General features: G+C 37.1%; 2 protein-coding genes and 1 pseudogene across 4 annotated transcripts; 1 reads left to right on the forward strand and 2 right to left on the reverse strand.

Moving 5' to 3' along the window:
* Positions 1-210: 210 nt before the first annotated feature.
* LOC147546751 (protein FLX-like 1) lies at positions 211-2,885 on the reverse strand. 2 transcript variants are annotated; one of them, XM_086632318.1, is made up of 4 exons: positions 2,140-2,885; positions 1,123-1,289; positions 923-1,005; positions 211-614 (listed from the first exon to the last, which is right to left on the reverse strand). In XM_086632318.1, exons 1-4 carry the CDS (start codon positions 2,670-2,672, stop codon positions 525-527), a joined length of 873 nt encoding a protein of 290 aa, XP_086488444.1. In that variant the 5' UTR covers positions 2,673-2,885; the 3' UTR covers positions 211-524. The 2 variants fall into 2 exon arrangements, with proteins under 2 accessions (XP_086488444.1, XP_086488443.1); XM_086632317.1 differs by lacking the exon at positions 211-614 and having other exon boundaries at positions 698-1,005.
* An 883-nt stretch (positions 2,886-3,768) lies between these two features.
* SLP1 (Calcineurin-like metallo-phosphoesterase superfamily protein) lies at positions 3,769-7,413 on the forward strand. The gene is made up of 10 exons (XM_086632316.1): positions 3,769-4,236; positions 4,465-4,565; positions 4,927-5,040; positions 5,160-5,372; positions 5,570-5,705; positions 5,845-6,023; positions 6,260-6,348; positions 6,540-6,609; positions 6,903-7,006; positions 7,081-7,413. The coding sequence occupies exons 1-9, from the start codon at positions 4,068-4,070 to the stop codon at positions 6,987-6,989; spliced, it is 1,158 nt and encodes a 385-aa protein (XP_086488442.1). The 5' UTR covers positions 3,769-4,067; the 3' UTR covers positions 6,990-7,006; positions 7,081-7,413.
* Positions 7,414-14,559: 7,146 nt separating this feature from the next.
* Positions 14,560-15,951, reverse strand: LOC147546753 (abscisic acid receptor PYL4 pseudogene; annotated as a pseudogene). Its single transcript, XR_015223080.1, has one exon. The product of XR_015223080.1 is annotated as an abscisic acid receptor PYL4 pseudogene (transcript).
* Positions 15,952-17,577: the final 1,626 nt, after the last annotated feature.

Here is a 17,577-nt window from a genome sequence, read left to right on the forward strand (position 1 = left end):
TATTTGTGTCATCTTGGAATTAAAGAGAAATCATCTCAAAAGGAACCTAACTAAGCAGCTTTGAAAACCTATATATCAATCAGCAAACTTGAAGTGAAGTGGAACTTATGGAAAGGTTTTGTTTTTAAGTTCAAGAGGAACTTTGCAGATCGAAAGCAAAACACAAGTTATGCTATGAAACAGCGAAAGTAAGAGAGCGAAACCCGGAAATGAAAGCAAAAGCATCAATATTTTCAATCCAAGTCGCAAAAGATAAATAACTACATCCCAAAACTAGCAGATTTCTTATCAGTGACAATTGATGTTCGGTAAAATGAAACTGTATGTAAACACTAGAGTCCAATTCAGTTCATACATACTCTGCTCGACGTCCAATATCAAGCTTAAACGCCAAAGTAGTAATTCCTGCTCCACAAATAAGTTCACTTCCACCAAAACTTGAGACCTTCCTGAAGCATATATTGTCAGGGGCGTCAAACATATGAGTTGCCATTAGTTCAAGGCATTTCAAAACTTATAGAAAATCATCTATTTTCTTTAATTTGTTGCATGTCATTTGATCCATGTGAAACTGCACCAGACTCATGGTGGACACCAGCATCAACGCCGTGAACCTGAAACACAGTATTGTATTGAGAAACATAGCATGGACATCAGCCTGGATTCAACCTGGATTCAACCTAGGGCTCTCGGATGCATTGTGGACACAGAGGCCAACACACTAGCGTGCTCAGATCAGAACTCCATTTATCTTTCTTATCCCTTGTTATTAATATCATCGAATGATCTCTCTCTCTCTATGGACAAACATTCAAAAGTAAAATTCTGAGAGAATCTCGAAGCAAATGTCAGATGGTACTTTGGTTTGTAATATATTACAATCAGAGCAAACGAATTGAGTAGTAAGGGTACATATACAAACCTGATGCACGATATAACGATCAACATATGGCTGTACTCCATGTTCCGTCCCAGGATTTACATGGCTTCCGGCATAAACAAAATCTGAGATGATCGAACACCAAATTACTTTGTTATTATATCGAAAAAGTAACTATTCTTGATCTGTATACGTAAATGTTTGCATAGTATGTATTCAGGAAAAGCACAGACGTACGATACCTGCGTTTACTGCTGCAGCAGCAGAAGCTCGTGCTCTCTTCTCTGCATCGGCAAGCTCTATGCGCAATTGTTCAACCTCGTGAGACAAGGCGACCATGTTTCTCTCCATTGTTTGTTTCCGTTCGAGGTTATGAGCATATGCCTTCTTCTCATACTCAATGGCAGCTCTAAACACAAGAACAATAAGAAGAAATAAAAATATTAAGTCCAGCTCCGAAGGCTGCACTGTACAAATGCTAAGGGTATATAAATAGAAACACGGGTAACATGAAACTGGCAATTGCAACAATATATTCAAATAGTACATAGGCGGTTGATTAGTAGATAGTTAATCGCGACTAGACTGATAACGAGTAAAACTACTAAGTTTGTAGTTATTTTCTCGATTATTTTCTCCGAAGGTTCAGATTTGATTCTATCCTTACAAAGGATTCTCAGCAAGGGAGATGAGTTAAACTTGTGGCAAACACAGGCAGAGGAATTTGGACACGCAAGCCTACACAAACTAAACGATTATAGGAGGAATATCATTCGTTACCAAATACAAGCGAAATGTCCTTACGGCACCACGCCACGCGGGATACACGGGATGAATGCCATTCGTTACCAAATACAAGCGAAATGTTTGACACGAACATCAAACACATACATAATATAGATAGTTACGTGGAACAACAATTATAGGAGGAATATCATTTACATTATTAAATACGATGAGAAAGAATATCAACCCTGTGATACCAAAAGAATCTTGAATTATCACATAACCATAAAGAACGACGCATTTTATTCCAGAAAAATGTCCCGGAATAAGAAAACTAGACAGACTCTAGAAAAATATCTTAGGTGGGTTGTTGTGATTCGTGCTTCCGATGATTTTGATCCATTGAACCACGAACCAAGGCAAACCACATAGGATTTCGGTCCAGAGTCTATCTAGTTATTCATCTTATTCCAAGGGAGCAACATTTAAGATAAGAGAGAGAGATGAAATTGAATCAATTTTCTTTTTTTTACCTTCCCATTTGGAGCTGATGTTGCATGTGTTGAATCTCAGCTTTGAGGGTGAAAACTTGATGCTGAGTTTCTCGAACCCGGTTCAAATCATCAGTGACTGTTCTCAATTCTGAAATGAGTTCCGATTTTGAATCGTTCAACTTCTGAATATCCGACTTAACCTGAATCAACTCGGAATTGAGAGAATCTGTTGATCGAATATCAGCCTCCATTCTGAGAGACCGATCATAAACCTCCCGAATTTCAGCATCTCTGGAAGCTTTAATTTGATAGGAGACGGCGGAGAAGTGACGGAGCTCTTCATGAACGGCGGATAATTCTTGTTTGAGTGAGAGAGTAGTGGCTCCGAGATGTTGATTGTTGAATAGGAGGGATCGGATTTGATTGTTTTGACAGGCAATGCGTTGTTCAAGTATGGCCGATGTGTTCATCAGTTGTTGTTGAGGATGGAAATCAATGCGGCGGTGGTGGAGGGCGGGTGCATGCAGATGGTGGTGGCGGCGGTGGGATTCTCCGGTTGGTGAAGACGACATTTCTCGATCGTCTTATCGGACAAAGACGACGGCTTGTTCTGTTCCTTCCTCACAGACACACACATACACACACAGATACTCTCTCTCTCTCTCTCTCTCTCTCTCTCTTTCTCTCACACTACAAGAAGTAAAATCTAACACGACAATCACTTCCCCACCAAGGAAGGAAGGAAGACGCATTTCTATCTTAAAACATAAAGCCGATAAAAACCTATTCTCTATTTACCATTCTTGGGTTTATAGTGCGTCTAGATGCATCACCCAATACAAGGAAATGTTACTAACGATTGGGAACCAACGTTTTTGGTATGAATCTAAATTCAACCGTTTGAGTGTTAGATAATCTTAATCCGCGCAAAAAAATGTAGGTCTCCCTGTATTTTTTTGATGTTACTATTACTCTCTCACACCGAGTTTGAGTGTTAGATAATTTTAGTCACGCAAGTACCCTTTTGGTGAGGGAAAAGAGGGTTTGCATGACATTTTTCGGGCGAAATATGTGTCTGATCATATTATCTCCCTTGTTTGGACAACTCAAATGTTGAAGTTGTCTTTAACTCTCTTCATTTGTGTAGATTGCACAAATTGAATATTTTACGAACTATTGATTCTTCTAGTAGTTTAGACAAATAATAAGGGCAAATTTTGAAAAAAGTAATACTCCACTCTCGAGTTGGTGACGACACTGAAACAAAACACACTCAAAAATCAGAAAATTCTTTATTTTGGGAGTTGTTACACAATCAATCACGAACAAATTTTCTTAAATATAATGATTTGCCTACATCACTAAATTATGGTTTATGTGCTATTTCTCACTTTGAGAGTTGTTACACAATTAATTACGAACAAATTTTCTTAAATATACTGATTTGCCTACATCACTAACTTATGGTTTATTTGATATTTTTCATTTTGTTATCAGTGCTGGTGGTATGCCCCATCACTCTCCTTGTTGAATCCGGATCGTGTGACGTGGCCGGTCGGGTTCAGCGGAGAGAGTGGCGGGCATGCCATCATTTTTGTTTTGTTATAGAAGAAAAAAGCCCTACCTATACAATAGATTGCCTTGACCCTGACCTTTCATTAGGTTGATGAAGGAGGGAAAAGGAACAGTCAGGTGAGTCGCACGTGATGTAAAAGTGGCACCCACAACTTAAATAAACGTTGACCACCTAATCGCCAAAAATCGGCTTGATTAAATCTTTACCAACCGTCGATCTTAACGTGATCGTATATTCAAGCGACGGAAACTTCATCGACGGCAAAAAGTTTATCATCTCCAAACACTTGGCTGAGGAACTCTCTTGTCTCTCTCTTTTTCTTGTTTCTCTCTCTAAAAGAGAAAAAAAGGGAAGAAGAAGAAGAAGTGAGGACTGAGGAGGAAAGAGAGAAATGGGTATTCTGTGTCTAGGTAGTTCATTACCTCTCCCTCCCAACTCTCAACAACAATACCAACTTCGCAGAGAAACCCATCATCGGAGAGGAGCCTTGTTGAAACCCATAGTTGTCAATGGAAATCCGCCTACTTTCGTCTCTGCTCCTGGTCGTCGAATCATTGCCGGTATTTGGATTGCTTATTCTGTTTTCCCCTCTTTATAGTTTACTTATTGTTTGTTCTATTTATATTTATATTAATAAAGTTTTGATTTTTTGTTTACTCATTGAAATTTTATCTTCAATTAAGCGTTTTCCCCAATTTAACTTGCATCAACTTAGCTAGCTGCTTTAAATTTGATCAAGTTATGTACTTAATCTTCCATTGGTGTATTTTGTGGGTGTTTTTTTATAGTTGGAGATTTGCATGGTGATATTGCACAAACAAGAAGTGCACTTGAAATGGCTGGTGTTTTGAGCTCAGATGATCAGAACTTATGGACTGGGGGAGAGACGGTATTCGCTTCCCCCCTTCACATTACTTTGATTATTGATCAGTTGTGACGCCTATATGCCTTAACAGTTATCAATATTGTCCCTACTTTTGACTCCTACACATAAGTTAATGGGTACAGGGTTTTGTACCGAGTGAAGCTCCATGACCCCACCCACTCACTAAGCTTGAGCGTGCACCTGTAACCCACACTCCAGACTCTCCCGAGCGATATGCGACTATCACAATCCCCACTAGTCACGCTTTTCCTCGTCATTTTGGAATTTCTTCTGTTAATTTTCCTCAAGGATTTCATTCAAGTTATTGAATACTATATGCTACTTGAGAATTTCAATCATATTTCGTACTATCTTGTATGGGTAGGTGTTAATTCAATTAGGAGATATTCTTGATCGAGGAGAAGATGAGATTGCTATTTTATCCTTATTGCGGTCACTGAGCATTCAGGCAAAAGCGAAAGGTGGAGCAGTCTTTCAGGTTCTACAATTCCCCTTCCTAATTCTTCGTAAAATATCATTATTGTGGGATTTCACTTGTATTGTAGCATAAAAGTAGAGTTCCTTTAATAAGTATGGCAATTGGCTTTGTTGTTATAGGTAAATGGGAATCACGAGACCATGAATGTAGAAGGGGATTTTAGATTTGTCGATCAAGGGGGTTTTGAAGAATGTATTAATTTCTTGGAATACTTGGGTGATTATGAGGATAATTGGGATGAGGCTTTGATTGATTGGATTAGTGTCTCTGAAATGTGGAAAAAACATCACAGGGCGTCTGAGAGTTCTTGGGGACAATGGAATTTATTGAAGGTATATACTTCTCTTTTCTGGGAACTCATGTTTTTTGTTCTTTCTGAAACCTTCAGTTTCCCTTATTAGTAATGGGATAGTTTCAATCTTCATAATCGTGACTTCGGCTTTTGGGTTACACTTTTCTAAGAATGAACAACTCTAATATTCTAATAGTGTTCTGTTATTATATGTCTAATCAATTCATATTAGGACAGAGGCAACAAGGTGTTTTCGCTAGGTCGGCTCTTCTAAGACCAGGTGGTCCTTTGGCATGTGAATTGGCGCGTCATCCTGTCGCTCTTAAGGTTGATGATTGGGTTTTCTGTCATGGTGGTCTACTTCCTCATCATGGTAAAATGTAAATTTGTTTCTGTATGTAGGCATCAGCAGTATATTACTTTCATACGCTCCAAAAGTTTTTGGCTTACTTGTATTGAGGCCTAATTCATCTCGTTTGATATGTTTGATATGTTTATTGGTACATCTGCAGTTGAGTATGGCATGGAGAGGATGAACAGAAAAGTATCACAGTGGATGCAAGGCTTCAATGGGAATGTTGATGGTGAGCCTGAACTTCCTTTTATCGCTACCAGAGGCTATGATAGTGTTGTTTGGAACCGCTTGTACTCAAGAGAAGCTGAAGATTTGGACGATTTTCAAATGCGCCAGGCAAGTAATTGCATTTTGGTACTCCATACTTATCAGTTTTCAACATATGAACGATCAATCATCTTTTCAGTATGGAATTAAAGAGTTGGCTCAGTACTTATCTCTGCCAACTTGTATCTAGTTTAAGGGTTCCAGCAAGCAATAGAAGTTTGAGAAACTGAGCAGCCAATTTAAGTACCAGTTTCTATATGTTCTGTTCCCCTAAACTGACTGACCATGATTCTACTGTAAAACAGATATATTCAATTCTTCAAGAAACATTGCGGGCATTAGGCGCGAAAGCTATGGTGGTTGGACATACTCCTCAAACTGAAGGAATAAATTGGTACGACCCATAATAACTCCTTCTTTCAACTTTATAATGTCTTGTTGCACCTCTTATTTATCAAAAAGGCCAAGAAATGGAACATATATAGACCTTGCGATCCTTCCTAGCAAAACCACCAACAAGAATTCATGGCATATTCACCACTAATACACCCGGAACTCATGAAACATTCTGTTGTTGCATTGCAGTAAATACGGTTGCAGCATATGGCGTGTCGATGTGGGGATGTCGAGTGGAGTCCTTAATTCAAGACCAGAGGTACTCACTCTATTTGTTCTGTTATGGCCACTACTTGATATTAGAATGGACACATCTATACTGCTCACTCTATTATTGCTTTCGGCCATGCGGTTTTATCTCTGTAGAAAGAACACGAATAACTAGGATGTCAATAGTTAGTCATCTGTCTGGTTTGCTTATGTTCTAATTTTCACTTTGGATCTCTAGCCTATCTATATATATGCAGCTCCTACATATCTTGACTTTACTGTTGATTTATTGTTCGAAAAAAGAAAAGATGACCAAGTTAAAGTTTGATTTTTTCTGACCAGGTTCTAGAAATAATCAACAATGAAGCAAGGGTGATAAAGAGCAAAGGCGACATGCTCAGTGAGCTTCAGGTTGTCGATTATACATGAAGATGGGAAGCAACAAGGTATTTGCATGAAGAAAAAAGTTGTGTATTCAAATGACCCATTATAGATCTGATTCTCAAATATTAACTTGCAGGAAATTTGATATCGATTCCACCTGTCCACTCTAGAGGGTACATACTACATACGACTTACTCAAGTCCCACCCATTTACCCAAACTATAGATGCCGATACCATACAATATAACAGCGAAAGAGGTTGGTGAAGTTGAGGACAAAACAGACCCCAGCCAGGAGCTTAGATCCACTGGTGTGAAAATCTGGTATTTGGTTTTCTGAGCTTTGGGCAACATTGGTTGTGATTATGTAAAGTAGAATAGGAGTATGATAAAACTTGTATAGGGACTTCAGTTTGTATATTGTGTATTTGTGGAGGTTTAAGTAAATGAAAATGGAGATTTGGTGTTCATGTTATTTGCTTTAGTGAATCAAAATGCTTTTGAACAAACTGCATGAATTCATTTTCACATTGATGATCAGGTTGTGTTACTAGTCATTTGTTTCTCACATTTCATTATGGAAGCTTCAAATTCTTCACTTATTTATAGAATCATAAGGCGAGAAATTTTGGGGCGAAGTCTCATTATGGTTTTTGTTTGGAAACGGTCACCGTGATCTATCTATCCGGGAGACTGAGAGTCTGAGACATACAATCACACTCAATCAAAGTGAATTAATTCACAAACTTAGTTGTAGTCAAAACACTCGTGGGACGGAAAAGGATGTTCAGGATTTATCATGAAAGCTAGCCCAACAACCACTTCCACGGAAGGTTATTAGCCAATTTATGAACAATTTGTTAGCTTTAGTGAATTTAGAAGAAATAAGAGAGAGAAAGTGTAGTTTCTGTTATTTAGTAAATGAGATGAAATCTCATACTTATACATGAGATGAGAGAAGTTAGTTAGAGGAAGTCGTTACTTGTGAAACAAGTAACAGACTTTCATAACTACCAAAACAGAAATACAAGAAACAAATATTAAAATGACACTCCTAATACACCAACTAGGAATAACTTGGTTTACACCTCTATAACACTTGGTTTACACCTCTCTTCTCTAACATTCCCCCTCAAGCTGAAGCAGGGAGAAACTGCATCAGATTGACAAGAAGAGAATGATAAAGAGGATCAGATAACCCTTTGGTGAACACATCAGCAAGTTGGTGAAGAGAAGGCACATACTCAAGAATGAGTCTTCCTGAGGCAACAAGATCTCTTACAAAGTGATAATCAATCTCCACATGTTTAGTGCGAGCATGGAAGACTGGATTAGTTGCAAGTTGTCGAGCACCCACATTATCACATTTAAGAATAAATGGAGATTGAGTAGAAATCCCCAATTCAGTGAGAACATAAGAGAGCCAAAGAAGCTCAGAAGAGGCTATTGCTAGAGCCTTGTACTCTGCTTCTGTACTAGACCTAGCTACTGTCGATTGCTTCTTTGAACACCAAGCCACTAAGGTTGAACCTAAGAAGACACAGTACCCAGTGGTGGATTTCCTCGAATCAGGGCAGCCAGCCCAATCAGAGTCACTATAAGCAGTTAATTGAGAGACATCCCCTGGTGTAATAGTAATACCTGCACCAAGAGTCCCTTTGAGATATCGGAAAATTCTCTTAACAAGTTGAAAATGGGAATCTCTTGGAGCTTGCATAAATTGTGCAGCATAGTTAACACCAAAAGAGATATCTGGCCTTGTCATTGTTAAGTATTGAAGTCCACCCACAAGACTTCTGTAAAGAGTTGGATCACTTAGCAATATACCATCTTCTTTAGACAACCTCTTACCAAATGGAATAGGAGTAGAAATAGGCTTAGTATCAAGCAGCTCAGCCTTCTGTAACAACTCCAATGTATACTTATTTTGAGTGAGAAGAAGACCATCTGAAGTAAGAGGAGACACTTCAATTCCTAGAAAATAGTGAAGGAAGCCCAAATCCTTCATAGCAAACTCTTGTTGAAGAGACTGAACTAAAGATTGAATCAAATCAGTAGAAGAGCCAGTCAAGATAATATCAACATAAAGGAGTAATACTAGAGTAGCACCATGAGCTTGAAACACAAACATAGAGTGATCTGTGGCACTCTTCTGAAAACCCCAATGTAATAAAAATGTAGCAAACCTTGTGAACCAGGCTCTTGGAGCCTGTTTAAGGCCATATAAGGATTTGTGTAGATGACAAACCCAATTTTTCTTAGAGACATCCACAAATCCAGGAGGCTGGACCATATAAACATCCTCATCCAAAACCCCATGAAGAAAATCATTACTAACATCCAATTGTTGGATCTGCCATTTGTTAGTAACTGCTAATGTGAGAACAGCTCTAATGGTGGAAGACTTAACTACTGGACTGAATGTCTCTGAGTAGTCAAGACCATCAAGCTGATGAAATCCTTTAGCTACCAAGCGTGCCTTATACCTCTCAACTGTACCATCAGCCTTGAGCTTTGTTTTAAACACCCATTTGCATCCCAAAATATTCATAGAATCAGAAGGAGGAACCAGAGACCATGTGGCATTATGATGTAAAGCCTCAAGCTCTTCTTGCATAGCAGTTTTCCATTCTGGATACTTGATAGCTTGAGTGTAACAAGTAGGATCAGAAGGAAGATCAAGTATAGACAAATAGCATTGAGGAAGAGGATGGCAAACTGAATAGTTAGTCACAAAATCAGGCAAATATTTTGGTCTCAGGTTACCTGTCTTTGATCTTGTTCTCATATGATGAGTGGGAACAAGCTCTTGAGAAGATGAGGATGGGACAGAGGAGCTTGACTGCCCTTCTGTGGGTATTGAATTTGAGAATGGAGATTGGGTAGATGATGAATTTGAAAGCTCAGGCACCAATATAGGATGTGGCTCAGATATAATAGGAAGTACAACCTGAGATGAAACAGGCAAAGTAGTGGAGGAAGGAGCTTCCTCGGCAAATGAAAATGTCTCTTCATCAAAAACAACATGTCTTGAGATATAAGTCCTTGTTGTTTGAGGATCAAAACACTTATACCCCTTATGAAGTAAGCTATAACCCAGAAAAACACATTTAGTGGACTTGGGAGATAGCTTATCCTGTCTGATAGAAGCTAGGTGAGGATAACAAGTGCATCCAAAGACCTTTAGGAAAGAATAGTCTGGAATCTTCTCAAATAAGACCTCATAAGGAGATTTATGATCAAGTACCTTAGAAGGAAGTCTATTTATCACATAAGTTGCTGCTTCAAAAGCATCATACCAAAATTGTTTTGGAAGAGAAGCTTGAAAGCACAAGGTATTCCCCATTTCTGTAATTTGTCTGTTCTTTCTCTCAGCAGCTCCATTCTGCTGAGGAGTATAAGGACAAGAACATCTAAGTAATATACCATTAGCATCTAAGAACTCCTTGAACTCTCCTTTAGACAATTCAGGAGCTCCATCAGTTTGAAATACTTTGATAGAGGTGGAGAGAAGCTTCTCATAGGCAGCTTTGAACTTTTTGAAACAGTTCAATGCCTCTGACCTTAGTCTCATAGGATATAGCCAAAAGAATTTACTAAAATCATCCATAAAAAGGATGTAGTATCTTGTACCATTTGCTGTTTCAACTGGTGCAGGACCCCAAACATCACAATGAATCATGTGAAGGGGGGTGGTGGTGCTACTGGCAGACACAGTAAAAGGCTGACATTTACTTTTAGCTATTTGACATGAATGACAAAGCTTGACAAACTCCTTAGAGTCTAGCTGAATAAGCCTTCTCATATTCAATTTTTTCTAAGACTCCTTTGGCTGTATGACCTAATCTGCTATGCCAAAGAGTAGGAGAAGCCTGAATAACAGTATGATGAATCTCTTGGTCTGTGTCAGGTAAGAACTCAATAGGGTATAGGTTGTTTATCATAGGACCTTCAGTAAGAATATCACTTGAAACTAAATCCTTTATGCTATAACCCCATGGGTAAAATTCGACTGAACAATCATTGTCCTTAGTAAACTTGGCAATTGACAACAGATTTTTTTTCAAGTGAGGAACTACTAGAATATTGTTCAAATCAAAAGTTTGAGTTGGGGTTATCAATTGAGTATGACCAGTACTGGTTATAGGAATGGAACTACCACTACCAACCATAACAAATTCTGTACCTATATAAGGATTTAGATGAGTTAATACCTGAGGATTATTGGTCATATGGCTAGATGCACCTGAATCAGCTAACCAAGTGTGAGAAGTTTGTGGAATGTCAATAGTAGCTATATGACATTCTTCTTGTATAACAAGATTGCATTCTTCGTGAACAGCAAAATTGCATTCCTCTTGAGCTGGATCAATGTTTTCTTCATTATTGGGTATTGAATCAGAAGATTCAGCAATATGAAGACCAGCAAAATTTTGTAAGTCAGATTCATTTGATGGTGTATACCTGAATCGACATTTAGAAGCCTTATGTCCCCATTTATGACAAATTCCACAGGGTATGGTAGTGAAATCAAAGTTCACTGCCTTCTGGTTTGTCTGAGGAGTCTTCTGTTGGTTTTGATATGTATGTGATTGTTTAGGTTCCATCTGATTATTAAGACTTGAAGTCTACACAGATTTTGAACCACTTGATTTGTAATTTTGATTTGACTTAGATTGATTTCTGTTGTAAGACCTTGAATTCTTACTGTAATTTTGATTATGATTAACATAATATGCCTTTTGTTCATCAACTTCTTGAGACATTAACCACTGCTCATGATGAAGCAATTTTGACCTTAACTCAGGAAAAGTTATTCGACCTGTTCTATTATCAATAGCAATCACAAATTGGCTAAATCTCTTCCCTAAACCAGATAGTGTAATTCTAATCATCTCTCGATCAGTAACTTTATCATTAACAGAAGCTAATGCATCAGCAAGTGATTTGATTTTACGAAGATAATCAGAAATTGAAGCATTACCTCTTTGAATATAATGAAGTTGCTTTCGAAGTAGATCTTGTTTAGCTTCGAACTCTTCCGCATAAATTTTGTTCAAATAATTCCAAATCTGATGTGAAGTTTGAAGACCTAAGACATCCGACGAAATTGATCGAGAAAATGTTGCTTTGAGACATGATTTTACAAAGTGATCATGTTTTCTCCAATCATGATAAGCTGGATCAGTGATTTCAGGTTGTGAAATTGATCCATCAACATAACCGATTAATTCATTGCTAATCAGAATTGATTCGAATTGATCTCTCCAAAGCAAAAAATTGCTTTCATCAAGCTTCTCTGATATATAATTCGTGATGTTCAAAGTGAGAGATTGAGTTGTAGAAGATGAAGATTGCGAATTACCTAATTGCGAAGATGAATCCATGAGCAGACAGCTTCTTTCTCTCTCTAAAATTGCGTTCTAATGGCGGAAGACCAAATTGAAAACCCTAGAGCTCTGATACCATGTTAGCTTTAGTGAATTTAGAAGAAATAAGAGAGAGAAAGTGTAGTTTCTGTTATTTAGTAAATGAGATGAAATCTCATACTTATAAATGAGATGAGAGAAGTTAGTTAGAGGAAGTCGTTACTTGTGAAACAAGTAACAGACTTTCATAACTACCAAAACAGAAATACAAGAAACAAATATTAAAATGACACTCCTAATACACCAATTAGGAATAACTTGGTTTACACCTCTCTTCTCTAACACAATTGACGAAGATAAACAGTAGGTCTTTAGGTACACACCTGAAATAGTCGCTACATAAACAATCCCTTGTGGCAGTTTCTTCCCATTCAATCTCATGATTTTTGTATTCTCGAGATATAAGAATCAGATGTCACATAAGCAATCTAACAGTCGTGATGGCGCCAACTAATTATGTAAATTGGTGTATGTATGTATGTACACGCAAATCGACATTGGCAATGTTGTGAATGTTAAAGGAATTGCGACAGAAAGTTAATACTGCCGCGAATTGCAGAACCCAGGCTAATCTAAGCGGGAAAAACTAACTTGAGCTGCTAATCTAGGCCGGAAGATAAACAGGGCTGCTATCTTGCGCCTTTTGGCTACAGATTAGGGACGTGCAAAGCTTAATTACTTTTGTAGATTTTTGAGATCTTTTTCACATTCTCTTTGATTTCCGCTACCCCTTTTATAAATTGTTTTGTAGTTGAAAAAACACAATAATGATACCATTCGAATACATGAGATGATATAAAACTATTTGAATTTTTAGATTAATGTTTAGGGTATATATTTTAGATATGTCATACAAGGAAAAGAAATGTATAACTTCAATTGTTTGGGATTCCATTTTAGGGGGTCTTAAGTGGCCCATTACTTCCTTAATCAAAATACAACCAATTTTTGACCAACCGTTTCGAATCAGAAAACTTTTAAAACTGTGCATGGCGATATCCTCGATGATAAATAAAGCAATAGAAACGACAAAATGTATTTAACGCCATCGTCAACGACATTAGCAAATAAGTTTGAATCTCCTAACCACCGCCGTTGTATTTAGATTCCCATCCATCTTACAAGATGTTGTACAGAAAACTGTCTTATCTTTAGCTAAATATATACTAGTAAAAAATCTAATTTCATAATTAGGGTTGTAGTTATAGAGTAGCTATAGGCTATAGAATTTAAGGTTTTGAAGGGTCAATTATGTGGTGATGAGCTATGGGAGAAAAACAATGAAGACTAGTTTAAGACCCATAAAAGAAGAGAATTAGAATGGGTGATGACTTTGAAAGATTCAAACATAAACAAATAAGACAATGGGTATATTAAATTAAGTTTGCCCTAGCTAGTTTCCCACTTGCATTACCAACTTGCACGCACACACACACACACATCCCATTCAAAAAGAAAAAAGAAACACATAAGAATGAGTTAGAGAGAGAAAGAAGAAAGAGTCTTTTAAATACATATATACACCAACTTGGTATTTGTTTACCTCCCAAAGCAACTTGTGGGGGGGAGTTTCATTCATTCATTATATACATTTATGTCAAGTTGAATAGTAGCTGTTGATTCCCATCAATTCAAATTATTATTTTAATACAACTTGTTCAGAGTATCAACCCATGCATGAAGACTGAATTAAGGACATGTTAATTATTCCTAATTTAATTACTTACTAATTAATCTAAAATTGGGATTAGCTAAAACCTACAATAGCTACCTAGAAATGTACTTATTTTAAATTTGATTTCATAATTTTCTAATCTAATAAAATAATAGATAATTTTTTTCCCTTTCTTATATAGCCCTAGCATAACATGGGGTTTCCTACTAGCTAGAAATATTCTTTAGTGTCAATAAGTTTTAAATTCTTAAAATATGAACAAATTTAAAATAAAATATTTCAAGTTGATGGCTTATTGGCTTTGTCCCGATATCAATTGGCACGTCTAGATATGAACCGGAACGACATCGTTTATTTTGTACGGTTCTTGCCAATACCAGCAAATGATTCAATAAAAATTATCCTGATATGAAGTTGGTCATATATATTAATAATATAATTTATATTTACATATATGTATATATACTATATATTAATGTATTATCATATGAAATATAATGTACTCAAAATCATTATCTCAATACATAAACACATTTTTATATAAAGCTAAAGATGGGGGAAATTCACAGTGATATATAGTAGACATAATTATTACAAAAAAAAAAAAGAGAAAAAAAGAAAAAAAGAAAAAAGAAAAGGGGTTTGTTTGTAACAGCTTAATTAGGAGGTGAAGTTATTTCCAAGTCGATGACTGTTACATTACATTCCGGGTACCGGTACCAACATTGTAACGGAAGCATTTGGATCAAGTGTATTTTGATCTATCTAAACTTGGGTGAAACCTGATTGATGATCGCTTGATCCACATCTCAAAACTCTCACCCACACCATTAAAACGAAAGAAAGAAAAAAAAAAAGATTGAAGGCTGAGATTGACTGATGATGAGATTTACTACTACTTGCGATGGTGAATGGAGGGACGAGATCTTCCAACTAAGCTTTGAGTAAACTGAGCAAGAGATTGAAGATTGCACCGAACGATTGTATCAACAAAAACACAAGTATCTTCTTCGGTATTACCATTCGGTATATCAACAACATAAGATTCAACAACAATTGTACCCGAAGAAGAACCACCACCACCACCACCACCACCACCGTTAGATGATGATGAACAAGTAGGATGAAGAGTAGTAACAGATCGGTAATTAGAAAGACGATGATCACCACCAACCATACTAAAACTCAATACATGTTTTTCATCGTCGAGTATCTCGAGGCGTTCTGTACTAGTTGCTGCTGGTAATCCCGATACGACTCTTACTTCTCTTAATGAACCAACTCTATCACCATCTCCTACGATCACATCACAACTCTTCACAAAGTGTTTATAAGCTTGTGGTTTGTCGAATCGACGGACTACTGACCAGACATCGGAAACCGGTGCATCTATCTGTTGGATGACGGCGGAGCAACACTGGTTTGGTCCGACTTCGTGGTTGTGGAAACGTGAGACGGATTCAGGAATAGGAGTGACGCATGAGAGTGGAACTCGGTCGTGGTGGGCGGAAGCTGCTATAGTCGTGCTGGTTGTTGTTTGAGGAAGTTTTCTTTGACAGATCATGGTTGAATTATTATTAGTATTGGAGGTGGTGGCGCCGCCGTTGATTCTGTGGAGTTGTATAGATGATTTTGGTGGTGGCGGCATTTCCGTACTTTCTCTCTCTCTTAAATTTCTGAACAATTAATAATAATAAGGGAGGAGGTATGGGGTTTTTTTTTTTTTCTGAGGAGGGGTTGTATTTATGATATGATCTGTATGTATGGGTATATATATCTATGATCTATCTAGAGAGAGAAAGAGAGAGGGCGGAGGAAGAGGGTGTCAGCTTTGGACTTTCTCAGAGCTGTTTTTTTTTCTTTCTGTGGACAATGTTAGAGAGAGAGAGAGAGAGAGAGAGAGAGAGTTGGTTGGGTTCAAAGAAAGAAAATTAGACAAGTTCATGTTGTTAATAAAATAGTAGAGCAAGTTGCTTGTGTTAAATTACCATATAACCCTAATTTTGGAAGTTATGTCTACTCGTATAAAAATGGTGTACTACTAATTAACCCAAAAAAGCCTAATTCTATGGAGAAAGAGAAATGCTAGTTGGTCTCAAAATTGAAAATGTGGGTTGATTACAATAGCCGACTCCTAATAGTGTCATTATCTCATTGAGAAAGAGAAATGCTATGTGGGCTGAAAATGGAGGTTAATTACATCATTAAAGTTGTTGTAGCCGAATCCTAATAGTCACACACAGAAGTATAAGTTAATGGTGCCAGCTACATCAACTTTCAAGTTGTGATCGACTCTCATTTTCAAATCAAATAGTATCTTTTTATCATCAACTGTAACGATTTTTGAATCCAAAATAGTGAGATGCTAACCAATGATTTGAGACCTATTTTCGATTGATAGTTTTGTTTGTGATATTTTACTAAAGCCATTTCTTACTAACTAAAGGTATTCATGTCAACACAAAATTAAAATGGGAGAAGAATTATAAGGTCTTATTGTAATTTTATAGAAGAAACGAGGGTATTTAGTTAGTGAACAGCAAATGGACAATCCACTTGTAGCTGGAGTTTAGACATAGATAACCAAACATCAAACCCATCATCCATGGATCTATTCCTAGGGTAAGAAGAGAAGTCCAGTCACAGTCATAAAAGTCCAGTCACAGTCATCCGAGTCCGATGAAGTATCACGGACACATGAACCCGATGACGATAATAATCCCGGACGGCTACGTTTTAGTATGCAGGAATGGTTATTAGAGGACTTCAAGTACCGTCCGAGTTGTGTGGTACCAATCAGTTCAACGAAATATAATTACGGTAAAGAAGTAGACATTTCACTTAAAATAACGATCAAAGCGTAACATTCTTAGTTGTCTATTGTATGACATTTCAATTTTGTAATTTCGTTCCTCATTTTGTTAAATTGAATTTTATAGTGTTTTTAAAGTAGTTAGAAGAGATTTATAAGAGTTAAATCTAGAATAATATGAAAGGTTACTAGCAGAAATTTTAATACTAAAACTTCTGTTCGTTTATTATGTGCAACTTAAAACTGAAAACCTAATATCACCACATGTAATGCCCAAGGAACGTGACTCATTTAGTAGGCATTGACATACTTTGAACACGAGGGATTTACAAAAAATTCATCCATGTCTGCCTAGAATATACCAACCGACTCTGATACATAATTATCTACATGCGTGTTTGTGCCTGCCAGATTCTCACACACACCTATATATCCCTCTTAACTACCAGCAAAAATGATACAATAGAGAAAAAAAAATATGACGAAACCAAATGAAAAAAAACAACTGCCTCAATTGGAGTAAGAAAGTCCATCAAGAGAGAACTGGGCCAAAGAGAAAGTTGTTGATTTGCTATTGCTTTTCACCAACTTTGGAAAATCAATCAAATCAGCCAACTTGGAAGTTAAAAGTATGAAATTTTTACTCAAAAGTCCAAAAAATGACCCTATAACTAGGATTTGGCCCACCATAGATTATTATAAGTTGCAAAATCCATTT

Source organism: Eschscholzia californica, unplaced genomic scaffold, assembly GCF_041429995.1.
Source record: "Eschscholzia californica isolate CP2 unplaced genomic scaffold, dmEscCali1.0.p SCAF_4, whole genome shotgun sequence".
NCBI lineage: Eukaryota > Viridiplantae > Streptophyta > Magnoliopsida > Ranunculales > Papaveraceae > Eschscholzia > Eschscholzia californica.

Coding starts and splice junctions, on each gene's coding strand:
- LOC147546751 (XM_086632317.1), bottom strand. CDS start 2,672: ATGTCGTCTTCACCAACCGGAGAATCCCACCGCCGCCACCACCATCTG. Junction 1,290..2,139: donor CATCAGCTCCAAATGGGAAG/GTAAAAAAAAGA, acceptor TCTTGTGTTTAG/AGCTGCCATTGAGTATGAGA. Junction 1,006..1,122: donor TGCTGCAGCAGTAAACGCAG/GTATCGTACGTC, acceptor CGATCATCTCAG/ATTTTGTTTATGCCGGAAGC.
- SLP1 (XM_086632316.1), top strand. CDS start 4,068: ATGGGTATTCTGTGTCTAGGTAGTTCATTACCTCTCCCTCCCAACTCT. Junction 4,566..4,926: donor TATGGACTGGGGGAGAGACG/GTATTCGCTTCC, acceptor TTGTATGGGTAG/GTGTTAATTCAATTAGGAGA. Junction 5,041..5,159: donor AAGGTGGAGCAGTCTTTCAG/GTTCTACAATTC, acceptor TTGTTGTTATAG/GTAAATGGGAATCACGAGAC.